The sequence below is a fragment of the Thamnophis sirtalis genome, unplaced genomic scaffold (genome assembly GCF_051295495.1).
Source record: "Thamnophis sirtalis isolate CommonGarterSnake01/CBP01778 unplaced genomic scaffold, rThaSir2_p1.2 scaffold_3, whole genome shotgun sequence".
In the NCBI taxonomy this organism is placed as follows: Eukaryota; Metazoa; Chordata; class Lepidosauria; order Squamata; family Natricidae; genus Thamnophis; species Thamnophis sirtalis.
The window spans coordinates 134,185,001-134,211,607 of record NW_028261383.1 but is presented as its reverse complement, the minus strand read 5'-3'; the positions used below and the strand labels follow the sequence as shown (position 1 = coordinate 134,211,607).

Genomic DNA, 26,607 nt, shown 5'->3' with positions numbered 1-26,607 from the left:
TTAATTCCTAAATTAGCTATATACTGTTGGGACAGCACAGGCTGAGATATCAACACACCTAGATGGAAACATGTTCTGCCTCTCCATTTCATCTCACAAGGGTTGTGGAGCAATTCTTGAATCAGGCAATGGACTCAATGATAGATTCTTAAGTGAAATGCAGTGGCTATCCCGACATGCTTTTTAAATCTTTTGCTAATATGCTCTATCTTCTGGCAACTTAATAGCAGTGACTGTGAGAGGGATCTTGGAGTTTTAGTGGGCAACCAATTAAATATGAGCCAAAAGTGTGTGGCAGCAGCCAAAAAAGCCAATGCAATCCTAAATTGCATTAACAGAGGGATACAATCAAGATCAAGTGAGGTACTAATACCACTCTATAAAGCCTTAGCAAGACCACACCTAGAATATTGCATCCAGTTTTGGTCACCACACTATAAAAAATAGTGAAAGAGTGCAGAGAAGAGCAACCAAGTTGATTAGGGGACTGGAGGCTAAAACATAGGATGAACAGTTGTAAGAACTGGACATGTCTAATTTAGTGAAGATCATGTCCAGGGGCAACATTGCTATCATGTTCAGGGGAGACGTGATAGCAGTGTTCCAATATTTGAGGGGCTGCCACAGAGAGGAAGGGGTCAAGCTATTTTCCAAAGCACCTGAAGGCCAGACAAGGAATTATGGATGGAAACTGATCAAAGAGAGATTCAACCTAGAAATAAGGAGAAATTTTTTGACAGTGAGAACAAGCAACCCATGGAACAGAAGTTGCCTTCAAAAGTTGTGGGAGCTTCATCACTGGAGGCTTTCAAGAAGAGACTGGACTGCCATCTGTCAGAAATGGTGTAGGGTCTCCTGCTTGGGTAGGAGTAGATGACTTACAAGGTCCCTTCCAACTCTGTTAATCTGTTAAATAGGTGTAATCCTAAATAATAATAAAAACAAGTTTTAAAATGACACAGTGGAAGGACAAAGATCGAGGAAGAGGCTTGGCCAATTACTTTCCTAACTCCAGGAAGAAAACTGCATGGGTGTATCATCCAGAGTCAAGTTCAATTCCATCGAGCGGCCATAAGGTAGCCCACATCAGGAAATAAGGCAGGATAACTAGAACTATACTTTATAAAGGTAAGCCAAAGAAGCAGAAGCTTGCAAGTGTGATTGTGCCTTTGCTCCCCCCTGCCACACCAATTCCCCAATGATTCAGGAAGGAACCAAACTGAGTCCCTTGCTAACACTGTCTCCTTTCACAGGGTGAGTGTTTGTATATGTGCATGTGAGTATATTTTTAATTTTTTTGGAAGTGGACAGAAAAGGTTTGCACCAGTAACATCTGGATTCCAATAAGTTCAATGCAACCCCCCCAAAAAAGTATTGTAGAAGTAAATGGTTAAAATCTCTCCTTTCCCCCGTCTACTGTCATTACGTCACTGCCATATTCCTCAATCATTGTGTCAGAAGAATAATTTGGGTTTCCATCTCAAGCCAGGACTGCACAAAAATAAAAAAGGGATCCAGACAGCTGTGAGGAAAGAAGAAATATTTATTCCTAAAAGCAAAAGAACTTGCCTTTAGGGGCAGGCTGCATAGAAATGGGGTACAGTGGCAGATTTTTATAGGGGGAGCTTATCCAGGGTGAAGTGTCCACCTGCTGAATCTAGATGACACTTGAGATGTGTTTGTGTGTGTGTGAAGATATGTTTATCCTTGTGAGCATGCAGTTCCTCTGGGAGACCTAATTTTATTAACTCTGTGTTTGTGGGTCTTATCCTTTGATATGTGGATTAGGTCTGGGTAACTTATTTGGGGGTTTGAGGAAGTTGCTGATTTTAACTTAGTTTCCGCTTGACTATCAATTATCTAGGGGAGACACCGATTCTCAAACTATTGCGTATTCTGTTGATATTTTAAGGGAAGATGGAAACAGTATAAAGAATAAAATATACTTGGATATAAAACTTCTCACATCTGAAAAAATTAGGGGGAGAAATGTAGTAGGTCTAGAAGGATTGACTTCCCGTGATCTAATCTAAGCAGGAAGGCCTGGAGTGTGGGCCTCCTCTCGGATTGCTTATGTTTACTAGAAGAACCTGTGACTCAAAGCATGTTTGATCAATGATTGGCTCATGTTCTTGGACAAAAAAAGCTTTGCAACAATTATTCACATTCTGGTAACCACCTGCTTAAGTAGGTCAATGATCTGTAGTATATCTGAGACTGCTTTTGAACCTTGTCCAAAAGTTCCAGTTAATCAAAACCAGGACAGCTAAGCTGCTGTGTGGGACCTGCCCATCCCAACACATTAGGCTTGAGTGTAACCATCTGTACTAGCTGTTGTTGTGGCCCGCCAGCGGCCAGCAGAGCTAATGGGAGACTTGGACAGTGAGGAGGTTGGGGAAGAACATGGGCCAGTCCTGGAGTCTGCGGAAGGCTCTGATGAGGGCTCTGGGTCAGAGGCAGAGGTGGGGCCAGGGCTGCCTGACAGTTATCAGCTGCCTTCGGAGTCAGATATAAGTGGGCCAGGAGAAGGGAACAGGTAAGGAACAAGGGCCAACTCGGGAGTAAAGGCACGGGTGGATGATGAATGGCCCTCCCATAGGGAATAAAGAGGAGTGAAGGGGGAGTGGAGCTTGCAGGAGACAAGTTGTTCGTTTAATTAGTGTGAAGATTTGTTCATGACTCTCAGAGACTCCTTGCCGAGTATTTTCTTATACCGTGTGGCATTTAGAAGATATTGGCCTGCCACCTCGCCAAGCCTGTGGGGTCCGTGATTGTAAACCCTTGAAAAGATTTTTTGCCGGTACTTTGCTGGGTGTGAATGAGAGGAATTCACATTAGTTTAATAAAAGGGGGTTTTGTTGGGACGTGGAGTCTGCTTCGTGGTTTGGGGAAACCTAGGTCAGAACAGCTGTGGTCTCTTTCCAAGCATTTTTCAAGCACTGATTGGTTTGGGCAGAGTTCCTGGAGGAACATCCTCTCTGCCATACATGCCCCTGCCTGAAGGTCCTCAGGTTCTCATCTCCATCTCCAAGCAAAATGCATCATGGAATCTTTATCTTTGGGAGAGGAAAAAGGGGGCAATGGAAAAGAAGACTATGCGTTGCAGACATGCATGAGAAGCTCTCTGTTGGGAGGAAGGGTAAGAATTGACATCAGAAGTGTCAGAGGAGCCAAAAAAAAGTCAAGAGGGCAGCTTTGATCACATAGTTACAGCCACACCACAGTAACCTTTTTTTCCCTTTTAAATCACCTCTATGGCTGATCTTGAGACAAACTATCTGCAGAACAAGAGCAAAGCGACCTGTTGCTTCTAGCCCTCTCTGCCTCTTTTTACTCCTTCTGTCTCAGCTCACTGTCCTCCAATTTGATTACACCCACACTATTGCTATAAGTAAGCAAGCTCAAAGGCAGGCAGCATCGCTGTGGAACACACCCACATCAGTTTCTGGGCCAGAGGGCAGCATCTGAAGAAGCCTTTGGCCTGAGCCTCTGGGCAGAAGTCCATATGGACATCTAGGGCAGTGATGGCGATCCCCCCTCCGCTGCCCTGCATATGTGCGCACAGCTTTCTTGGAGCCCGGGGAGGGCAAAAACGGCATCCCGCACCCTCCCGGAGGCCAGAAACGGACTGTTTTCTGACTTCCAGTGGGCCTGGTAGGTCCAGTTTTCACCCTCCCCAGGCTCCAGACGATTTCTAGGAGCCTGGGGAGGGCAGAAAACAGCCCAACGCACAACCCAGAGATCGGGAACGGACTTCTGGGTTGCCCATTGAGCCATTTTTCACCTTCCGGAGGTTTCTCTAAAGCCTCTGGAGGGCGAAAAACAGCCCTCCACACAAACCAGAAGTCTGTTCCCGAACTTCTGGTTTGCACGTTGGAAGGTTTTACGCCCTCCAGAGGCTTCAGAGAAACCTCCCGAGGGTGAAAAACGACCAAAATTCAAGGCCGAAAATCAGCGGGTCAGAGCATACATGCACAAGCACATGCATACTGGAGCTGACAGGGCAAGACCTCACCAAAGATTCGCCATCACGGGTCTATGGTTTGTGTTGAATACTAGCGCGGGGGTGTTGAATACTAGCGCGGGAAATACAAGCGCGGGAATAAAGGACTCCCTTCTGATTGGTTCCCGGGCGGAGCCGGTTCAATCCTCGCCCTGATTGGTCGAGCTACTCGACGCCCCATTGGCTCCTCGTTCAAACCCGGAGGTATAAATGTTTGGCGCGAACCACGCCACGTTGAATCGTAGCCACTCTGTTCTCAATAAAGGTTGCTGTTTGCATACCCGTCTGTCGCGTCCTTTCCCTTCGCTCCAAGATGCAAAACTGGCGACGAAGGTGGGATGAGAACGTCGCCGTCCCACCTACTTACAAGACTATGTTTGCCCTTCCTAAGGGAACTCTTTAACTAGGGGGGGAGGGGTGTTGAATACTAGCGCGGGAAATACAAGCGCGGGAATAAAGGACTCCCTTCTGATTGGTTCCCGGGCGGAGCCGGTTCAATCCTCGCCCTGATTGGTCGAGCTACTCGACGCCCCATTGGCTCCTCGTTCAAACCCGGAGGTATAAATGTTTGGCGCGAACCACGCCACGTTGAATCGTAGCCACTCTGTTCTCAATAAAGGTTGCTGTTTGCATACCCGTCTGTCGCGTCCTTTCCCTTCGCTCCAAGATGCAAAAGTTTGAGATACTATTTTTTGCACCCATACAGCACAAACAAAAGTAACTGACTGGCAGTGCTCTGAGACAGCTTTCTCCCCTCCCTTCCGCCTCCATCTCTGCTTAGCCAGACCAGCCGGCTTCTCCACTCCCTCCTAGGTCTGTCTCAGCCAAGTGCACACCTGCCACTGCTCCTCCTCCTCCTCCCCCCTCCTTTTGCAAGAGCTTGAATCCGCAGCTTGCTCTTTCCCATTTCTCCCCCTGGGCTTTTCTCTTTCTTTTCTCTCTGGGTCCCTACAACAGCCTTGCAGAGAGGGGGAGGAGGGAGGGGAGGAGGACCTTCAGACATCATCTACTGGGGAGAATCAGCAGTGACCCTTTGCAGAGCTGGCGAACACAGGACAACAATTTCTGCCACCAAAGCATCCAGGTAAGTTTACATTAGATTGCATTCTGCAAGGAGATGGCACATAGTGGACTTGATGCCCTGATCTAGCCTGATTTAGCAAGAGGAAAGATAACTGCATTCCCTTGAGCTGTGTCGTTACATTGCTTAGTTCTACCAACCTCAGGAGCTGGATGGATAGAAAGTTGCCACTTGCTAGGAAAGAGTGAAATAGGGGATTGGAGTCCATAGAGGGGAATTAGTGCACCTCAAAACCCTCTAGAAATCCTTCTAGGTCTCACTGTCTGTAAATGGAAAAATAGAAATCATTCTACCTGAAGGAAACTCAGAGGCTATCCTGTCCAACTCTTTTGTTAATGCGGGGAACCTGTTGCAGTTTCCTAGCTAATAAAATAACCACTGGAAAGAAGGAAGGAAGGCACTAGCAAAATGGAATAGAATATATCTCAGAGTTGGTTGAATGCCTCTTGTATTTAAATGCAGTCATTTATTTCCACCATGCCCACTATATTGGCATCTGTTTACATCCTTGGAAAGCTTGCTAAATGCCCGACAGATATAACAGAACATTCACTAATCCCTTAGTGATGTCTCTCTATCCTGAATTTTGGAAAGGGCATTATAATTCTGTCCTTTAGCTTTACATCTCTAGGTGCTCTTGTTTCCCACGCCTAAGCGACTTAACAAAAGAGGAGCAGAAGTTGTCTTTGACCTCTTCTTTAGAAGCTTCATTGTACACCAGCAAATCTCTCTTTACATACACACTGAGGGAAAAAAACTTTTCTCAATTGGAAAGCTATAGAATTGCCAGGATAATAACAACCATGGGGAAATATGTGGGTCAAATGAAATCAATCATTGCCTATAGCTATATTGATTCATTCAGTGGCACCGCTGTTTTGCTATCCATGTTTAAAAAAACAACAAGGAACAATTTCCTGCGGCCAACAGTCCAGGATCGGTGAGATTTCTGCTATTGTAAGCAAGGATTCTATTGTATTTTTTTTAACCCCGTTGTCCTTGGTCTCCTCGTAGCCGGAAGGCACTAAGAGAAGATGAACAAAAGTGATCCGGCCTGGGGAAGCAATGCCAAGGACCCAGATGAGAAGGAGATATCGCCTTGCATGGTCAGCATAGGGGCCCTCCTCTACTACTGCATCCTGCTGTGTGTGGGTTTGCCTGGTAAGACAAAAATCAAGAAATCCGACAGCTCCATAGGTGTGTCAGTGAGACGTGTTTCTGGGTACTTCCAGCAGGTAAGAGGAGGTAGATAGGCAGCAGCAGCAACAACAACAACTCTTAGTTGAGATATTTTATAGTTATTTGTTTAAGTGCCTGGGTAGTACTGTCAAGCTGACACATTGGGGAGGGGGGAGAGAAGAGGCAGTCAAGCTATTCTCCAAGGCACCTGGGAGTAGGACAAGAAGCAATGGATGGAAACTAATCAAGGAGAGAAGCAACTTAGAACTGAGGAGAAATTTCCTGACAGTTATAACAATTAATCAGTGGAACAACTTGCCTCCAGAAGTTGTGAATGCTCCAACACTGGAAGTCTTTAAGAAGAGGTTGGATAGACATTTGTCTGGAACTATAGTATAGGGTTTCCTGCCTGAGAAAGGGGTTGGACTAGAAGACCTTCCAAGGTCCCTTCCAACTCTATTATTCTGTTCTATTCTATTCTAAATAAAAACTCTATCATATCAATTCAAACAAATACAGTCCAGAAACCAAATCACATTTTAAAAGCCTGCAGAAGGAGGGACTCAAGACATTTTTTGTGGGAAAGTCTGCCAAGAAAAAAAATGGATCCCACTGAGAAGGATCTACCTTTAGTGGCTATCGGGAGAAAACAGTTGGAAATAGGAGCCAAAGGCCATCAGAGAGAATAGGAGATGGAAATGGAAGTCTTGCCCTTGATATATCCCACAGAGGTGAAATACAAACAAACCAGTGAACTGCAAAAGGCTGATAAAACCAAAGTGAACAGCTGCTGCAAAGCAAGAAAAATAAAATACATCCAGCCAAATTTGAGAAGGTATATTTGCAGGCAAGGATTGTAACTGGAAGGAAATTAACTGAGCCCTTCATTTTAAAATCAGAAGGGTTAAATGTTTTTCTTTACATGTAACTGCAGTGGGATTCACTTATTATTACACCGCACTTATCTCTTACCAGCATTCACGTATTATATTGGTAAGTGACAAATAGAAAACGTTTGTACTTAGAGTGAGAAATATGTTAAAGTATCCCCCCCCCCAAAAAAAGGACTGCAGATTTCCCATATAACTGATATATAAAGAAATACTGTGAACTGTATTGTATTGTTCCAGTAAGGGCTGGGGGTATTTTTCTAGGAATATTCAAGATGCAGTATATAGGGATTATAGTAAAATCCCTTAATAAAGTGTATATTACAAAACCTGTTTTATTTTGTGGTTAGATTTATATGCTGCTTTTTGCTCAAGAGCTCAAAGCAATGCAGGCCCTCCCCAGGTTATAAGCAAGTTCCATTCCTGTGTTTAATTCGAATTTGCATTTAAGTCAGAACTCGTACTTACAGATGGACTGCCTGTTACTAAAACTGGCAGACAGGGCCGGATTTAGATGAAAAGAGGCCCTAGGCTATTCCACTTATGAGGCCCTTTCACCTCCCATTTTTAAGTTTGTAAATTACATGAGAGACAATAAAATACATCATTACTGTGATATATATCAATATATATAGCTGGCCTCCCGACGGAGGGCGGCTCTGCGGCAAAGGCAGCGAGGCCAGCCGCCTCCCCTGCTGCGCTCAGCTGCCCGGCTCGGCCCCCTCATCCTCACCTGCCTGGCCACTAGTGGGCTCCGTGGCAACGGGGCGGCTACTGGGAGCGGCCGCGCCTCTTGCCCGACCGCCGGTGCCGGGAACGTGGGCGGGCTCCCCAACTGCCACGGCGCTGGAACAATCTTAACCAATACATTTTTATGTTTGTTTATTAGTCATATGCGTAGAATTTCTCCTTATTTTCGGTTCAGTGTTTTAGTGTTCACTGTTTTTAGAATAGTGTAATTTTAATTTTGCTAACAATTTGAATGTAGGCCCCTCTTGATCTTGAGGCCCTAGGCTGAAGCCTAGTTAGCCTATAGGAAAATCCGCCCCTGCTGTCAGACAACATTCTCTTTCCTTAAGCCGACCAACAGCTGAAGCCACACAATATTTCCATGAACCATTGAAAAGACATTACTTGTTAAATGTGCACAGTTTCAGTGGTTCATGAAAACATTGCTTGACTTCAGCAGTTCTTTAACTCAAGGAAGAATTGTCAGTCTGTTCATAAGCGATCAGTTGTTCAGTTGTTAGTCAGTTGTTTTTAACCTGGAAACTGCCAGTGTATAGTGCTTCAAACCTCTTACAGCATTTTCCCCCATAAAACAATAAGACTGTCATCAATCCAAACTCACCTAGGGAGCTTTTCTTCAAAAAAATAGTCTAGATCTGTGATGGCGAACCTATGGCACACATGCCAGAGGTGGCACACATAAGCCTCTCTGTGGGCATGTGCACCGTCGTCCCAGCTCAGGCAGCTGGTTGTCAGGTTTCCGTCGCATGCATGCGCACTGGCCAGGTGGTCATCAGGTTTCCAAGGTGCGCATGTGCGCCAGCCAGCTGATCATTGGATTTCTGGCTGTCTGGCACACGCCTTCCTCTTTGGCCATTGTATGCCTAAAAGGTTCGCCATCATTGGTCTAGATCAGTGTTTCTCAACCTTGGCAACTTGAAGATGTCTGGATTTCAACTCCCAGAATTCCCCAGCCAGCATTCGAGTTGAAGTCCGGACATCTTCAAGTTGCCAAGGTTGAGAAACACTGGTCTAGATGCTAGAACTCTTTAACTAATATCCCACGATCATCACAACTTTTGTCAACTTCTTGTGTATTTTCACCAAAATCCTTTTAACAGAAATATTTTTTTCCACTTGTATTCATTAACATCAGTACAAACGAAATCATAAAATGTTAGAGCACAAACTCTGGATGCCATCCAGTCATTCCAATAACCTATTCAGTACAAGAGATCAATGCATTCTCCGATGTCCACTTATTATTATTTTTTAGCAAAAGGAAATCCAACTTTGTTTCTTACCCCAACATTTTAATGCATTTGTCAGGATTTTTTTTTTTTTTAAGCATGGCTACAGGACGGTAGGAGGTTTATTAGGTACAACTTTATTCATATGGGCCCATCATAGTGTGAATTTCAAGATGAGCACCAGAGGGAGCTATCATCTCACAAAGATGTGGAGAACATTGATGGGCCTTCTAGGCAGTTTTATGAGTCCTTTCCAAGGGAAAGTGGGATGGTTGGCTCAGAGAGAGAAAAATATGAAATCTGCTTGCCCCACAACTCCATTATCGTTTGCATCTACGATGTCAGCAATACTGAAAATGATTTGTTTTCACAAAGCGACTGGCATTACTTTAGCCATTCATAGGAACTAGCCTCATCTGTTTTGAAATGTTAGTGCTCACTGTAGTATATACCCTATACATTCCAAGCAAATGGCTGTCCAATCTTTTCTTTAAAACTTCGAGTATTGGAGCACCCACAGCTTCTGGAGGGAAGTCATTCCATTCATCAGTGGAACGACTTGCCTCCAAACGTTGGTGCTCCTTCACTGGAGATTGGACAACCATTTGTCTGAAATGGTATAGGGTGAGCATGGGGCTGGACTAGAAAACCTCCAAGGTCCGTTCCAACTCTGTTCTTCTGTTAAGAGCCGAGGTGGCGCAGTGGTTAGGGTGCAGTACTGAAGGCCACTACAGCTGACTGTTATCTGCAGTTCAGCGGTTCTAATCTCACCGGCTCAAGGTTGACTCAGCCTTCCATCCTTCCGAGGTGGGTGAAATGAGGACCCGGATTGTTGGGGGCAATATGCTGACTCTGTAAACCGCTTAGAGAGGGCTGAAAGCCCTATGAAGCGGTATATAAGTCTAACTGCTATTGCTATTGCTATTATTCCTATGTAAGAACATGTGTGAGAAATGGAAGGAGGAAGAGCTGCAAATTAGGGATTGGTCAGATAAGAGGCAGCTTAGTTCACAGAAGGAATGAGAACAGAGCAAACATTTGAATTTATTTGTATTTATTAGTTTGTCAAACATGTACAAGATAGCAGGTATAAATATAAACATGGGCATGAACGAAAGAAATGAATACAAATAAATGGGGACAGTAGGATAGGGACAGTAGGCATGCTGGTGCGCTTATGCACACCTCATTTACGGACCTCTTAGGAAAGGGGTGAGGTCCACAGTAGACAGTTTGAGGTTGAAGCTGTGAGGGTTTGAGGATGCAACAATGGAGTCAGGTAGAGCATTCCAGGCGTTGATCACTCTGTTACTGAAGTCGTATTTTCTGCAATGGAGTTTGGAGTGGTTTACCTCTGAACATCTCTGAAACATCTCTGAAAGGAATCCCCTCCCCCACCCCAAATTTCTTGGATTGGGTAAAGGTAAGGAGAGAGAGAAATGTACTTTCAGACTTGCAACAATGAAGATAGTTCTCGTACTCATGGTTGTTTCTTTTTGTCTGGATTACTTCTAAGGAGTGACATTGTCCTACTTCCTATTTCATTTGTATAATTGGGTCCCCAATACAATTACTGTATATCTAGTCCTCTTTCCGAAATCCTGTTTGTTATCTTTCCCAACTTTATTTTACCTTGATAATAGCCCCGTCAAGGAGAATAAGCTAAATGGTGGCCATTTGGGTCAATTTTACAGAAACCAAATTATTAGTCACAGCTATATATACAAATACTAATTCATCCTAAAGCACTTTTAAACTTCTCATCTACGGAAAAAAGTTTACTACCTTTTTGTTATCTTTTCTTCCTTGTTCAAGTTAACATTTTAACTGCCGCTGCACTTTCCCGTCTTGCTGCTCGTACCCAGAAGTCCTCGTACTGCTACCTCTTGGCCCTCACCGCTTCTGACATCCTGACTCAGGTCTTTGTGGTCTTTGCTGGCTTCATCGTGCAGGCAGCCATCTTGGCCCGCGAAGTGCCAGGTGCCTTTGCCCATGCAGTCAACATCTTGCAGTTCACGGCCAATCACGCCTCCATCTGGGTGACGGTACTGTTGACTATGGACCGTTACGTGGCCCTTTGCCATCCCCTGCAGTACAGGGCTGTCTCCTACCCAGAACGCACCCAGAAGATAATTGCTGCCGTGTTTGCAGTCTCGTTGGCTACTGGGGTTCCTTTCTACTGGTGGCTGGATGTTTGGCATGATGTCTACCCGCCCAGCACTATGGACAAAGTCCTGAAGTGGCTTCATTGCTTCATCATCTACTTCATTCCCTGCACTATCTTTCTGATGACAAACTCTGTTATCATCTGCAAGCTCAAGCGATCAGGAAATCGCAACCGCCGTCTCAGCAGAACCACAGCCATTTTGCTGGCTGTCACCACTGTCTTCATTGTCCTCTGGGCTCCACGGACATTTGTCATCATCTACCACCTCTACGTGGCATCAGTCAATCAGGACTGGCGAGTACACCTGGCCTTGGATGTGGCCAACATGGTAGCCATGCTCAATACCTCCATCAACTTCTTCCTTTACTGCTTTGTCAGCAAGACTTTCCGGCGTACTGTCCGTGAAGTGCTCATCTCTTACAGGTTCCAATGTACTCAACGATCAAAGAAGGACACTGCTTTGGAATTGACTCTGAAACCCCTGGGGGTCTGGGCTGGGACTTCAGTTTAGGGAGATGATCATCATCCTTCTGCAAACAGCCCTGCTTTTGCTGAATGTGGATTCCGTGGGCCTTTTGGTGCAGCAAGATGATGGAGAATAAGGACTTCCTTTGTGTCCCTGAGTTCCTTCAAAAAAAGGGGGGAGGAGGTAGTGAAGTAGCTTCATTCAGAGATGCTTTGTTTTCATTCTTTATTTTTAAGTAATGAATTGTTTGGGGAAGAGAGGAAGGAGGGAAGCCTTCGTCCTCCTTTTGTTTTATGGTCTTACAACTCTCATCCTTATTCAGTGAGGTGAGCCATCCGTCAAGGACAAGGACAGACCTTCACTGCCATTTTGAGATGTGTTCCACCTCAGTGGAATGTCTTTAGTATATGGCAGGAAGACAAATGTCTGGTTTATCCCCAGCTCTTATTCACCATATCTGTTCTGATTCTGATTCTTCCATAGACAGGGCAATGCATACACAGTATTTAAAGAAAGCAAGAAGGGATGTTTGTGTGCCTTGATTTCCCTGTTACTGAAGGCAAAAGACAAGGAGGCCTTGAAGAAGCCAGGCCCTAGAAATCAAAGAGAGAAAAGTAGTACCGTAATATCCATGTAACAACATGTGTGTTTAGAAGGGTGGAACCTGCAGAATTGTTTCAAGCAAGCAATCCCTTTGTGTGGTGAATGTCTCTGAGCCAGATAATCCATTCCACACTTTCAAAATTCCAACATTCTTCACTCCTCACCCCAAACTTTCCACTCCCATAAATATTTGCCTTTAGGTGGGTTTCTCTGAGTGTTTTTCTCTCGCCTCCTTTGAAAAGCTTCATTCACACCCTTTTGGAGGGCCTGTCAATCTGGCAGCTCCCCAAATAGCTCCAAGCACCACTGCCTGGGAGGAAAGCCAGCTACGTCCCGCCAAGCATCAACTCATGCTTTCTCCCAGAGGCACAGGCAGAGGCATATAGTTCAGCTTCAGACACGGGAAGTAGGCCTGTTGGGACATTCGCATGGTCTTAGATCCATGCACAAATTGGGAGGTCTGTGCAGGATCTGTGTGAAGGTACCTATAACCGTTTATAAGCCACGGTTTATGGCATAATCCCAGATAATTTAAATATATTAAATAATCCAAGTTTCTGTATGATTTAGCCCAATTTGACTGAAATGAATCAGACTCACCTAGTCTCCATACCATGTCAAACTGTTGACAAGGATCAGTGTTATAAACTCCACAAGTAAATGGAGAATGCTTAGATTTGTTTTGTATAGACAAGGCAATTTACAAGTCTGCTTAACTTTTGTTGTTACTGTCTTACTATTAATGAAGGTTTTTGTCATACTTGAACTGATCTATTCACTTGAGAAAGAATATTGAATAATTGGAGAAGTCGGAGAAAAGGGCAACCAAAAGGCTCAAAGAAGTACAATTTAATTTTATTTAACTTGGAGGGGGGAGAATCACCCACCATCAACGAAGAGAGTTTGAAGTTTTTTTTTAATTAAAATTAATACATATTTAAAGTAATTTGAGAAATTCAAAAATAGAGCTATTTCTCTCCATTTTGTGTGACAGAATTTTTGGATCAGTAGTCTGTTCAAACAATTTCCTTTCTTTTCAGGCAATTTTTTGAGTCAATGGCAGGGATGCTAGTTACTAGGGACATAATAGTATTTAAGATACCAAACTAGAAAGTTATAGACCCACTTTAAGCATGAAAGCTGGCTGGGTGACTTTGGGACAGTCACTCTCTCTCAGCCCAATCCCCCCACATAGGGTTGTTGAGGAAGGAAGGAATATTAGGTATGTTCACCACCTTGAGTTATTCATAAAAATATTAAAGGCAGAATAAAAACATCTAAAATATGTATAGTATGACAGTGGTAAAATATTGATAAAAGTGTCACGTGTGATATTTTTCAACATTAACAGCTTGGATGAAAACATAAAGAGAATGCTTTCCAAATTTTTATACAAGATAAAAACGAGTGAAATATCTAATCTTTTAGACAGCACATATAAGATCCAAAAATGATCTTTTTTTATTTTGGTTTGTCAAGCATGTATGAGAAAAACAAGTTTAAGTATGAATATAACGTATAAACATATAAGTATAAACAGGTATACGTAAATACATACGAAATGAATACAAATAAATGGGAATAGTAAGCCAGAGACGGTAGGCATGCTAGTGCCCCTTATGCACGCCCCCTTACAGAGACCTCTTAGGAATGGGGTGACGTCCACGGTAGACAGTTTAAGGTTAAAGTTTTGAGGGTTTGAGGATGTAACAACAGAGTCGGGTAGAGTATTCCAGGCATTGACCACTCTGTTGCTGAAGTCATATTTTCTGCGATCAAGTTTGGAGTGGTTTACTTTGAGTTTGTATCTATTGTTTGACTGTGTGCGGTTGAAGCTGAAGTAGTCGTTGACAGGCAGGACGTATCTTAAGTTAGAGAGACTTAAAATAGTGCTTTTTAATTTTAAAAAAAATGCAGTTATTATCTTAGGATACAAATCAAGTGTACAGGGGGTAGGGGATAGGCAGGGGATAACTGGTTTGGAAAGTGTATGTGTGAAACTATCTAGGATTTATAGTTCCCAAATGAATATGGAAGAGCAGTGAGACCTGACTATAGCAATAGAAGTATAATTCCCAAGGAACAAGGAGTTATATCTTCACTGAATTCAATAATTATTAAATCCCATCATGTATTGTGTCATCCTAGGCTTTAAGAAGGTTTTCAGAAAAACTGGAACATGTACAAAAAAAAGGGTAACAGAGAATTTGAAAGCTGTTAAGATATGTTTAATCCATAAGCCATGACAATTAATGAAGGTTATTGTGGCCTTCTTCAAGTACCTGTATGAATGCCTTGTCAAACTTGCAAAGACAATATCGAAATAGCAAAGACAATTTAATACAGGCAATTCAATGAAATATTTTAACATTCTGACCAACATCAAATATTGTGAGAAAAGACCAGAGACTGTGCTACATAATATAAGTTCGAGCAAATGGGGCAAGGATGTTCATAACCCCTTCAAATTGAATTTGACTCTGGGTGTTTTCATGGACATGTCTATAAACTGGTGTTTTCTCGTCTTGACAGTCCAAGTCTTCTGGACTGTCCCAGTTACTCTAGTCAATGCTATGGCTTCTTGCCTTTCTTTATGGCCAAGGAAGAAGCTATATTTATAGCTAGTTTCTGACCCGCACAGCTAGGATGAAACAAGAAGGCTGTACCAGCTGAGGGCTTCCAGATTTGAGGTACTTACCTGTCTAGTGCAGTTCTAGCCAGCATGGATGACACCTTGGTCACTCACACTCTGATCAGCCCTTCTTTATTCTCCTACCACCTGGAAGGAGATATAGAAGCATAGGCAGCCACATCAACAGGCTGAAGAACTGTTTTTATTCCTGGGCTGTCAGACTCCTGAATGAAAAATAACTCTACAACATAGTACGATTGACTTGCAGGGGCGGCGCAATGTGCAATAAGTTCACATGGTGCAATAGGAATGGGTGTTTGTTAGTAGGATTCATCGGGCTAGGGATTTTTTGTCTTTCACTGCGAGTTGTATTGTGTTGGGGGCAGTGGTGAAATCCTCTGAAGTCTGTTAGCGGTTCGGTGAGTCTGCTACCAAGCACGCTCTATAAAAGGAACATTTTGAAGCCTTCCGAGTCTGTTATCATCTGCAAGCTCAAGTGATCTACCAAAGGTAAGTAGAACAGCGAGGGTGGGGGAATCTGCTGTGCCACACGATTTAGATTAGCTAGAAAGCAGGAAATCTGACGATTCTAGCTGATATAAATCGTGCATCACAGCTGATCATCGGAAATATCAATTCACCCGAACCAGTAGCATTTAAGCCCTGGTTGTGGGGAGTGCACAAAGGGAGGCTCAGCCAATCTCATTGTATATATGTTGTACTCTGACAATAAAAGTTTGAATTTGAATTTGTTGAAAGATGCTACTCTCAGGATAAACCTGTTACAGGAAAGTAACACCTATTCCCCAGCAGGATAGGGCAAACTGCAGGTGAAGACTATTTTCAGAGTCTTAAATAATATTTTTGTAATGTTCTACATTTGGTAGGGAAGCACAAACAGAAGCTGGCATAGCTCTCTACCAGATGGCTTAGTTTACCACAAAGAGGAACATTATTTTTTATGGAAGTGTATAAAAGGAAGACTCCTCCCACCAACTACAACTCTGAAGTTGTAGAAGCATCCAACCCCCCAACCCCCTGTTTCCACTGAGTAAGCTGGAAAGGTCCTCTGGTTATAGTGCCATAGTGCTTCTTTCCCTTAAGGCAATAACAATTTCTCACAGTTGACTCTCCAACGTTTAGCTGCCTTTAATTCATTGTTCATGAATAAATAGACACGCTTATCTGGCTTGGACTAAGCTGGCCAGAGAATGCAGGCACAAATCCTTTGCTTGAATTACCCTCTTTTAGCTTCCTTTGACAGATCTACGACTGCTTGGCAGCCTGCAGCAAAGTGGCAAACAAGTAGAACTGCATTTCTTCCTTCATCATTTATTGCACGAGTTGAAGCATGACCCTCCCGAGCCTTCTGGTGATGTCACTCTTCACTAACCACTAACTACCGCTACCTCCACGGCCCATGAAGCTCAGAGAAAGAGGCCATTTCAGTTGAAAGAATAATCCACATTCTCCTCGTTTCAAAGAAGAAAGGAAAACTGTAATTTTGCACTCCTCTCCTGTTGCACCTGCCTGCCACCTGCTTTGCCACAGGCCAGCATCAAGGAGGACAAATACCTGGCCAGCCCTGGCTTGCCAGTTAGAAAGAAAAATAGTTCCATTGAAGCGGGGGAAAGTGGCTCATAGTTTGTTTAATTGAATAAATAAACAGCTTGATCAACTCAAAGCTGAATTGGAGGGCCATCAAAAATTTTAGGATGAGTTATTTACCACTGGACCCTCTCAGTGCCCCTTGCAGGTTCCAGAAATTGGAAAATCCACCAAGAGAAATTTCTGGGAGGGAGAACTAGTTGTTTTGTTTCTTTATTGGTGGCCTGTTCAGATCAAGCTACTTGTTATTTCTCTTGAGGTCTACCTGACACAGTGCCCTATTTGCACAATACATTCACCAAATCAGTGTGTAAATCCTAGGAACTCCCTTCACAATGTGTGTGAGGCATCGCTGGCTTAGACCTTAGTTCATCTTTTAGGTGTCTTAGCAAGCTAGATGAACCCAGCTTGTTTGGTTAGTTCAGGTTTCAACAAATAAGGGGAGACATGATAGCAGGGTTCCAATATTTGAGGGGCTACCACAAAGAGGAGGGGGGTCAAGCTATTCTCCAAAGCACCTGAAGGCCAGACAAGGAATAATAGATGGAAACTGACCAAGGAGAGATTCAACCTAGAAATAAGGAGGAACTTTCTGACAGTGAAAATCAACCAATGGAACAGAAGTTGCCTTCAGACGTTGTGGGAGCTTCATCACTGGAAGCTTTCAAGAAGCGAATGGACTGCCATCTGTCAGAAATGGTGTAGGGTCTCCTGCTTGAGTGGGGCGGGGGGGTGTTAGGCTAGATGACCTATAAGATCCCTTCCAACTCTGTTAATCTGTTAAATTAAACCCAGAGTCAGATTTAAGATATTATGCAAATGCAGCCAGGCTGTGGCTCCCATTCCTGATTTGCAAAGGAGAATAGCAAGATAGGAATAGCAGTTTTAAAATATCTAGAATTTTTTACCCTTGACTGCATATGGTTTAGAAAAGAGCTGCATCCTCCACCATGATAACACAGGGATCACCCAGTTGGAATGAGAGATAGACATCAATGGATATCTAAATCTCTCTGGCCTAAGGCTCGGTTACATGCCCGCAATTGTATGCTTTTCTCCCAGGCTTGACCTGAGAGAAAAGTCTGTCATTTTAGATAACACTGCTCCTTTCCCCCCTTCTCAAGATGGGGTTGCTGCTCTCACAGAGATTCACTCCAGTTACTGTCAGGGTAGAAGTCGGTTTTCCTGAGCTGGAAAAAGAGCTGTGCATTGTGATATCTCACTTAAATTTGTTCTCCACATTTTCTTTGGGGTCTGGGAGCTGAGTTCAGGTCCTTATGCTAAAGTAGGTACAGACTGGTTTGCCCTCTCTCTCTTCAGAGAGGAAAAGAAGTGGTTGGCTGGAGAGGGAAAATGATTTCCTGCCCTGGAAACAGACTGATGGAAGGAGAGATAGGATGACCAAGAACCAATCAGCCGTTTCTTTAGTTATGCAAACTTCAGAATTCTTAGTATGTTGCAGCAAATTGAGGTTTGTAATCTACTTACGAAAGACCAGGACTTGATACCACGAAGGAAGAGAAACAGGTTTATTGGATGCATCGAGTTCAGCGTGTTCACACACCAAAATCTGAACTGAACTGAGCTCTGCCCAGGATCCTACTTTTATGCCGTGTTCCACACGGTACATTCTCAAGGCGTTTCCATACACGAGACAAGCATGACATTTCAAAAGGGGAAGTTCACTTGGACTGTTACAGCAAAGTACATAGGAGAAATATAAAAAAGAGAAGTTCCTATTTCATCTTAAGCTGTCAGCAGCTTTTACCTCTGTTCTATCTCTCACTTCCTGTGTCCCCACTTTACAGGGTCTTGCCACACTGTTCAGCCCTATTTGTAATACTTATGAGGAAGTTGGGGAGAAGGTTCACTCCAGCTAAAAGTCAACTTTGGGACTCCAGGGCACTAGAATGAAAAGCCAAACTAAAATGAATTTATAAGGTCCATTCTATTAAGACCACCTAACCTGGCCAGCCACTGGTGGGTTTACCTATGCAACCCATGCTGCATCAAGTAAGCAGGATGTTATAATTCTCCAAGATAATTTATTCAATAGAATGCTTATGGTTTAGCCCAGTGATGGCGAACCTATGACACGCGTGTCAGTGCTGACACGCGTAGCCATTTGGGGTGACACGCACAGGATTTCATGCGATTCATCCTCGGCTCCTGCACGGCCGCCGAGGATGAAAGAATCTGTGCTGGAGGAACGGGGGGGCGGGACGTGTGATCTCCCCCGCCTACACTCACTTACTGTATCGCCGCCGCCCCTTTCTGAGTGCAGGGGCTGCTGGTAAGGCGTGCGTGCCGTGCGCACACACGTCATCAGCGCGGTGAGGGAGGACCCGCAGGAGAGGAGCGCGGGAACAGTGCACGCCTCTCTCCAGTCAGGCCGGCACAGAGAGTCTACTCCTGGGACTGTCAGTTACGACCGCACCACAGCAGGGAACAGCGGAGTGCCAACGGGAACTGTGAGCGCCATTAGCAGCAACTATAAATTGCGCAAAATTATGTTTTTGTTGAAGTGACACACAACGCGAGTTATGCTCAATTTTTTGCCGATTTTTGACACACCACGCCAAAAAGGTTGCCCATCACTGGTTTAGCCAGTCTGGAAATCATGAATTATTATTTGATCAGAGAGATTATCTGTTCAAGACATGTATAATAAAAAGAGGAAGAGAACACTTAACTAAAGGATAAACCAAGTATAGGGCAAGTACAGGGAAGCAGAAAAATGGTGCCAAGCACTTCCATTAGTCTAAGAACTGTAGGAAGTTAGCATCCACCCCTCTCCTAGGAAAATGAAATATTTTAGGAAATATTAAAAGGGCAGAATATTTTCCCCTAAAAGGGAAGCACAAACTCAGCCCTTTCATCTTTGTCAATGGGCCATTAAGGCCTGAGTCAGTCTATTCTACATAATAAACATCTACCTCCTTCAGGCTCTGCCAACAGAACTTTGGCCAGGAGGGAGAGAATATCCATGGGGAAGCCATAACAAGTCTTTCCATTACATCATTACCCAGCAACAGCTCAACCAAGCTTGGGACTCAAAAGACAACCTACAGAGTTGCCCCAGCATGGCCCCATGGGAGTCTGATAACCAATCAGAATACAAGCTCAAGATCAAAGGCCAGAGAGGGCATAAAACTAGGGCACTCTCAGCCTCTCTTCCCTTTTTCGTCAAGATCTTCAAGGCATGTGATCACCCTTTTTCCCCAGGACCTCAAATCATGTGGTCCTGTCCACCTTTAAAACCATCTTTCCAAGCAGCCTCCATGTTTCCAGTGTTTTTCTCCCCACTTGGAACTGAACCCAGAAGGACAATTCTTCCAACAGAACTTTGGCCAGGAGGGAGAGAATATCCATGGGGAAGCAAAGGACTGGGAAAAGGAACAAAGAGCCAACTTGAGACTGTACATTTTGCCCACCTGCTAGGGCAGTGTTTCTCAGCCCTGGGAACTTTTAAGAAATGTAGACCTACTCTCAGAATTCCCCATGCTTGCTAAGAAATTATGGGAGTTGAAGTTCACACGTCTTAAAATGGCCAAAGTTTAGTATCACCTTCTTGGAAGAAATATCTATCTGGGTTCAGTTCCAAGGGGGAAGAAAGACACTGGAAATATGGAGGCTGCTTGGAAAGATGGTTTTTAACAGTGGACAGAACCACATGGTTTGAGATCTGGGGGGGGGAGGGAAGAGATGCAGAGAGTACCCTGGTTTTATGCCCTCTCTGGGCCTTTGAATTTGAGCTTGTATTGTGATTGGTTGGGTAATGATGTAAAGAAAGGGCTTTGGGCAATTCCTACTATGGCTCTGCCTGAAGGAGGTAGATCTTTGTTATGTAGAATAGACTAGCCCATTGACAAAGGTGGGGGGGCTGAGTTCCTGCCTCCTTTTTAGGGGAAATATTCTGCCATTTTAATATTTCCTAAAATATTTCATTTTCCTAGGAGAGGGGTAGGTGCTAACTTCCTACAATCTAAATGGTTCCTTCATGCAAATCAGAATATTTGCAGGAGGGCGTGTTAACATTTGTTGATGGAGGCTATAGATCACTTGGAACTGTTTCATCTGCCAAGGAGAACTTTTCAAGAAATGGTTAGCGGGCCAACTAGCTGCGGCATGGAAACAGCAGGCTTGTTGTTTTCCAATGGGCAAATCACCCAGCAGTGAAGCGTCAAGATGAGGCTTTGTCAGGCCAATTATTCTTTCCATTCCTACTACTTTGCTGTCTTTCTGTGTAGGAACTCAATATAAGAATAAAGGTCTGAGAATGAAACAGGTACTCTCCCCTCTGGTTGCTATTTGCACACATATTCATCACTCTGCAAAAATAGATGTTTCCTAGAATGCGTAGATCTTGGTATGATACTTATGATTTTATGATAATTATTTATATTACACCTTTATTAATAACTAAATAAAAAGGACACAGTGGCTCAGTGTTTAAGACACTGAGCTTGTTGATCATAAAGGTCAGTAGTTCAGCAATTCGAATCCCTAGTGCCTCATAACGGAGTGAGCTCACGTAACTTGTCCCAGCTTCTGCCAACCTAGCAGTTTGGAAGCATGTCAAAATGCAAGTAGAAAAATAAGAACCATCTTTGGTGGGAAGGTAACAGCGTTCTGTGCACCTTCGGCATTTAGTCATGCTGGCCACATGTCCCCGGAGATGTTTTTGGACAGTGCTGGCTCTTCGGCTTTGAAACAGAGATGGGTACCACCATCTAGAGTCAGGAACAACTAGCACATATGTGCGAGGGGAACCTTTACCTTTAAATAACTCAAAGTGCCAAACCTATCCAGTACTCCTCCCTCCTCCTATTTTCCCCATAACAACCACTATGTAAACTGAGAGAGAGAGAGAAGGTACTGGCTCAAGTGCAACGGATCCAGAAATAAACCACAATAGCTATCAAATATAACTAATTTCATGGCATCCCAAAAGGCCAGAGCTGATGTCAACCACAACCCACTACTGGGAATGTCCTGAATTGTTTAACAGAATGGGAGTAAAGAGATCTTGAGAAAGAGGACAATGATACTGGATGTTTGCAGGATTATTGTTCTTAATCAACACTTGGTTTCAACAAGCAAAACCAAAAACAGAATCAGTATAGTTTAAAACAACCTCCTTATCAGTTCTGTCATCCTTCCAGTTAAGACTCCTAATCGGAAAGAAAAAACTGCCAAGATAAATGTACAATTCCCAGTTCACCTAATTTCGCCTAAGACTCCAACAAGCTTCTAAAAAATAATGATTAAACAAGGTTTGGCTTGGATTCTGTTTGGCTTGACAATAGCCTAACTGGTTAAACATTTCCAGAAACTCTGGGAATCAGCGTAATGTTTAACACCAAACACAAGACAGAGGATAACATAGATTATTTAGTAAGCTCGTTCCCTAAATCCTTAGGGATCAACTACAAATACATTATGGACAGAAAATGTGAAAATTTTCAGTTTGAAAACTCTTCTATCATAAAAATATCTAGCAGCTTCAGCTATTTCTGTGCTAGTTATTGGTTACCTAACATTCCACATTAGCAGCTTGTTACTGCATTTGAAGGAACTGAGTGTTCAGAAATGTTCCGGTTTTTTAGTATTCTCGTGTATAAATGTCCAGGATGACTGGACACTTGGTACTGGCACTGTTTTTCTCATCCAGCACTTACCAAAACTCACTTTTTCATGAAAGTAGAATTGCTGGGTATGGTCTCCAAATGTGAGGAAAAGAAGAAGAAAAAAGACGAGGACAAGGACAATGGAAAGAATGTAATAACAAAAACTAAATCAAAGCAAGATGTTGCACTAAATGACCTCCAAATTTCTTTCCAGTTCTGTGATTTTGCAATCCAAATGTGCTGATCCTCAGTTTGTCCCTATAATTCCTACTGTTTCCCTGAAAATAAGACTGGGTCTTATTTTCTTTTGACCCCCGAAATAAGCACTTGGCCTTAGTTTCGAGGAGGGCTTATTATTTTTGAGGTGCAGGAGGTGGTGAGTGGGATCACCTCATGGCTGCTGCTGTGTAGCAATATTTTCGGGGAGAGCTTATTATTAGAGGAAGGCTTATTTTAGCACATGCGCTCAAAACCCGATTGGACTTATTATCCAGGGAGGTCTTATTTTGGGGAAAACAGGGTAAAATGACATAGTTACACACTTGGAAGTAGACACCAGTCAGAGGGAGGCTGGACTGATAAAACTTTCCTTGACCCATAGACAGTCTGGATATAATTCTGAATGTAGCAGCAAATAAGCCACATGAAGCCTTGAGAATGTGTTGGCAGTAGAGAGCCAGGATAAACCCCAGATCCCCCCAGGGCAGTGTTTGTCGCTTTGGCAACTTGGTGTGGCCAACTGCAGAGAAAAGTTAATTGCTACTAACCTCCATCCAGTACTTTCAGAAATCCCCATGGTTCTCGAAGTTCTGCTGATTATGTATCAATTGTAATAATGGCTTAAAGGTAGTATTCCACAGCAGCAAATCCTGGAAAGATTTTCCAAGTGCAAAGTATTTTTACTCATTAGGAGGACACACCAATACCAAACTGGGTATTGTTTTTCCGCATCCAGTCCCTGTTCTCCACAATAGATTTTCCTTCCCACATTCTTTGGCCTCTTCTTCCCATAAACAGGCTTTTCATGACAGCCATTGCATATTTAAGACGGCTGACATATTTGCTACAATGAAAACCCAGCAGCTTTGGTTGGTTTCCTGGTGTTCAGGAAATCTTCCCATGGCTTATAGTACTTTTGGTTTTGTTTCTTTCAAGCTAAGGCATCTTTAAATAACTCTCGATGCTTGCTTCCTAGGTGCTTCAACAGTTTTGTTTGTTGAAAGTGGGGAAACATTTGTCAGCCATTGAATATTTTCTGAAACATTTAGCAAGGAACTCAAGCAGCTTTTAAGGGAGTCACATCATTTTCTTGAGATATATTGTTGATAGGAATGACTCACTCTTCCAAATTAGATGCAATTAAGAAGCTGAAAAGTTCCTATAAAAGCCTGGCACCAAACCCACTATTTTTGGAGACAATTTAAAAAATCAAGACACAGATGCATAATCAAAATGGTTTTAGGGAATGTCTCTCTCTCTCTCTCTCCAGCTGTGATGTTAGTACTGCTGAGAAGAATGCTGAAGACTTCTGTCACTTCTATCGATGCCTCCTATTCATATTGTAATTTTGGGCACCACACTCATCTCTGCGTAACCTTTTCACCTGTAGTTAAGCCAAACATTTCTGGGAATTGAATAAATAGAGGGTAAGGGCAAAAGCATTCCTTTACTATTTGTCCTCCTCAACTTTAGACCTTGAATAAAGAACTATCCTAGCAACTGGGAGCAGTTACCATAGGTGGTAACCGTTGACTTACTAGAGATAACTCATTTCTTTCAAAGCCTCCTTTCTAGAATGCATTTTATGAGCTATAAATTAGCCAACCACTTTTTAAGCTAGTCCATTTGTGTGACTGTTGAGTATGTGCCAAATGTACAGTTCAGGGCAAACCCAGAGAATTGTGTTAATTTAATAAACAGTAGTTAACTCTGAGTAAACATATTGTGCCAACACAGCCAAGAAAAGCTTCTTTTTTTTCTCCCCACTTATTTTACCTTTCCAAGTAAAGAGCCTTCTGATTAAAGGGGTGGAGCCAGAAAAAGGAGTGTTAAATCCTGGATGTGTGATTCAGAAGCTGAGCCTTTTTTACTTTGACATACTGCAGCTAGGACCTGCCAGGCAGCCATTCATGCATAAAATAGTGTTGTAACCAGAACAAGGCCACCTCATAAATGGTGAGCTATAGAGCAGCCCTGAAATAGAGGCTTGAAGGTCATTGTGATCCAAGCCGAGAGGAATTTACAACAGTAATAATTCTTAGAGGGAAGCTGGTTCAGCTGGGAGAGAACTGTACAGGCCAAGAATTTGGTTTACACTATGAAAACACTCATTTAGATCTGATTGCCCCGTAATCTGGCGGAAGGAAAGATGCCAATGGCAGGCCTATCAGAAAATAGACCAAAATGTTTACCAAGGTAACAAGGCAGCTCCTGCAATTCTCTCCCCACCCGCCCTTCCTCTAGCCTGTCCCAAGGACTAAGAGAGGTCAGAGCAGAGCACTCCGGCCATCTAAATAATTAATGGAGGTGCGGTTTGCTCAGGCTGCCATTTCCGGGAATGGCAGAAAAATTGCTGCCAGTACGAAAGGCTATCTGGCTGAAGGATGTATCTCCTGAACTTGGCATGACCTCCAGTCCACCGTGTATTAATCGAGGGACTCTATAAAAGTTTGTTAGGGCTGATGATGTGTTTTGAAAACAATGTCACGCTTCACAAGACATTATGGTTGTTTCATGTCTCCTGCTTGAGAAACACCTCGAGCATAATAACAAACTTTATGGAGCATTTCAGCAAATAGATGACGTAGCAGGTTTTTAAAGACTTTTTTTTAAAAAAGCTCACAATGCTAGATGGACTGGTTTTTTTAAAAAAAACTAAATCATTTTTGACAAAACACAATATAACTGTAGTTAGAACACTGGCTCTGTGGATACTGTTCAACACTATTGACACTATGCCTATAAAAGTGCAAGAGCAAAAATATTTCTTGGAGGATGTTGATATACATCATATATTCACAAATTTTGCTCACCATTCCAAAGGACAACTACAATTATTTCAGAAAGAGGTCTACTGCTACTCCTAAAAAGGGTATGGCTAGCTGATGAGAGCTAAATAGCTTGAAATAGATCAATACTAGTCTCCCTTAATTTATTTATCAGCACAAATACAACATGTGTGTGTGTGTGTGTGTGTGTGTGTGTGTGTGTGTGTGTGTGTGTGTGTAAATGTATGTATGTATGTATATAGAGAGGGTGGGAGGGAGGGAGATAAGAATGCACTGATGTTACCTATAGTTTGATAATGAAATGTTTGCAAGAAAACAACCAAGCTCAGAGAACAGTAAGGACTCCACTAAAAAGGAAAAAAATATCTTTATTCAGAAAATATCTTTATTCATAAATATCTTTATTCATTCACTATTTCTGCACTGGCACCCCACCTCCATGTTGGTAGAAGAGCAAAAAACAAGCCATCGCTAATTTTTTATTGGCTAGACTAATTAATGCAGCTAGCTGAGTAGCAGTCTAAGGATGAAGCTGGAACACACCCCAACGTCAACCACCACAAAGTACAATGTCAAAGTATATTGTACTTCCATAAGAAATAGTGACATAACCAGAAGGTGCCTAGAAGAGCCTGCTGAATCAGACCAATGGGCTATCTAATCCAGTATTCTTTGCCACACAATGCCCAAGTAGATAGTGTAACTTCTTGGTTATTCTTTAGTAGCTGGTATTTAAAATAAGCTGCTTGTATTTTGAAGATAACAACAGTCGTAAAGACAGGTAACACATCTTCAGTTTTAGCAAGAAACAGGTAGCCAGCTCTTGATCACTGGACTCCTACATAATGAAAGATTCTCCTGCTTGTAGATAGGTTGAAATGCTATCAGCACACAGAAAATAGGGTCTTGCTATTTTATTTCTAGAATTCCATAACATCTGGTACAAAGCGTCCATGGATATTCTCAATTCTCCAGGTCATAGTTGTCCCAAAGGTGCTCATCAAAAGGCAACTGGACTTTCTTGGGGGTTTTTTTCCCTTGAAAACATTTCATTCTTTAGATCTGATTCTTAGGTGAGAAGTGAAACATTTTCAAAGGGAAAAAAAAAACACCAAAAGTCAAGTTGCATTTTGAAAAGTACCTTTGGGATATCTGGTATAAAGATGAGGGGACTCTCATCCAATAATGCTGAGATGAAATCATGGCCACAAGAAACAATATTTCTGCATGGTGGAAAAAAAGAGAGCATGTTGGAGTGAATGTTTATTGCTCCAAAATGTACTACAGTTAATATTATTAGTATAAATACTTAGGCAGATTACTTGTCTTTTAAGGCAACCTTTAAAAAAAGTTAAAAAGAA

At 42.9% G+C, this 26,607-nt stretch overlaps 1 protein-coding gene across 1 annotated transcript; it reads left to right on the top strand.

The window, feature by feature from the left end:
• Positions 1 to 6,118: 6,118 nt before the first annotated feature.
• GPR142 (G protein-coupled receptor 142) lies at positions 6,119 to 12,007 on the top strand. Its single transcript, XM_014073764.2, has 2 exons — positions 6,119 to 6,245; positions 10,948 to 12,007. The coding sequence occupies exons 1-2, from the start codon at positions 6,119 to 6,121 to the stop codon at positions 11,808 to 11,810; spliced, it is 990 nt and encodes a 329-aa protein (XP_013929239.2). The 3' UTR covers positions 11,811 to 12,007.
• The last annotated feature ends 14,600 nt before the right edge of the window (positions 12,008 to 26,607 follow it).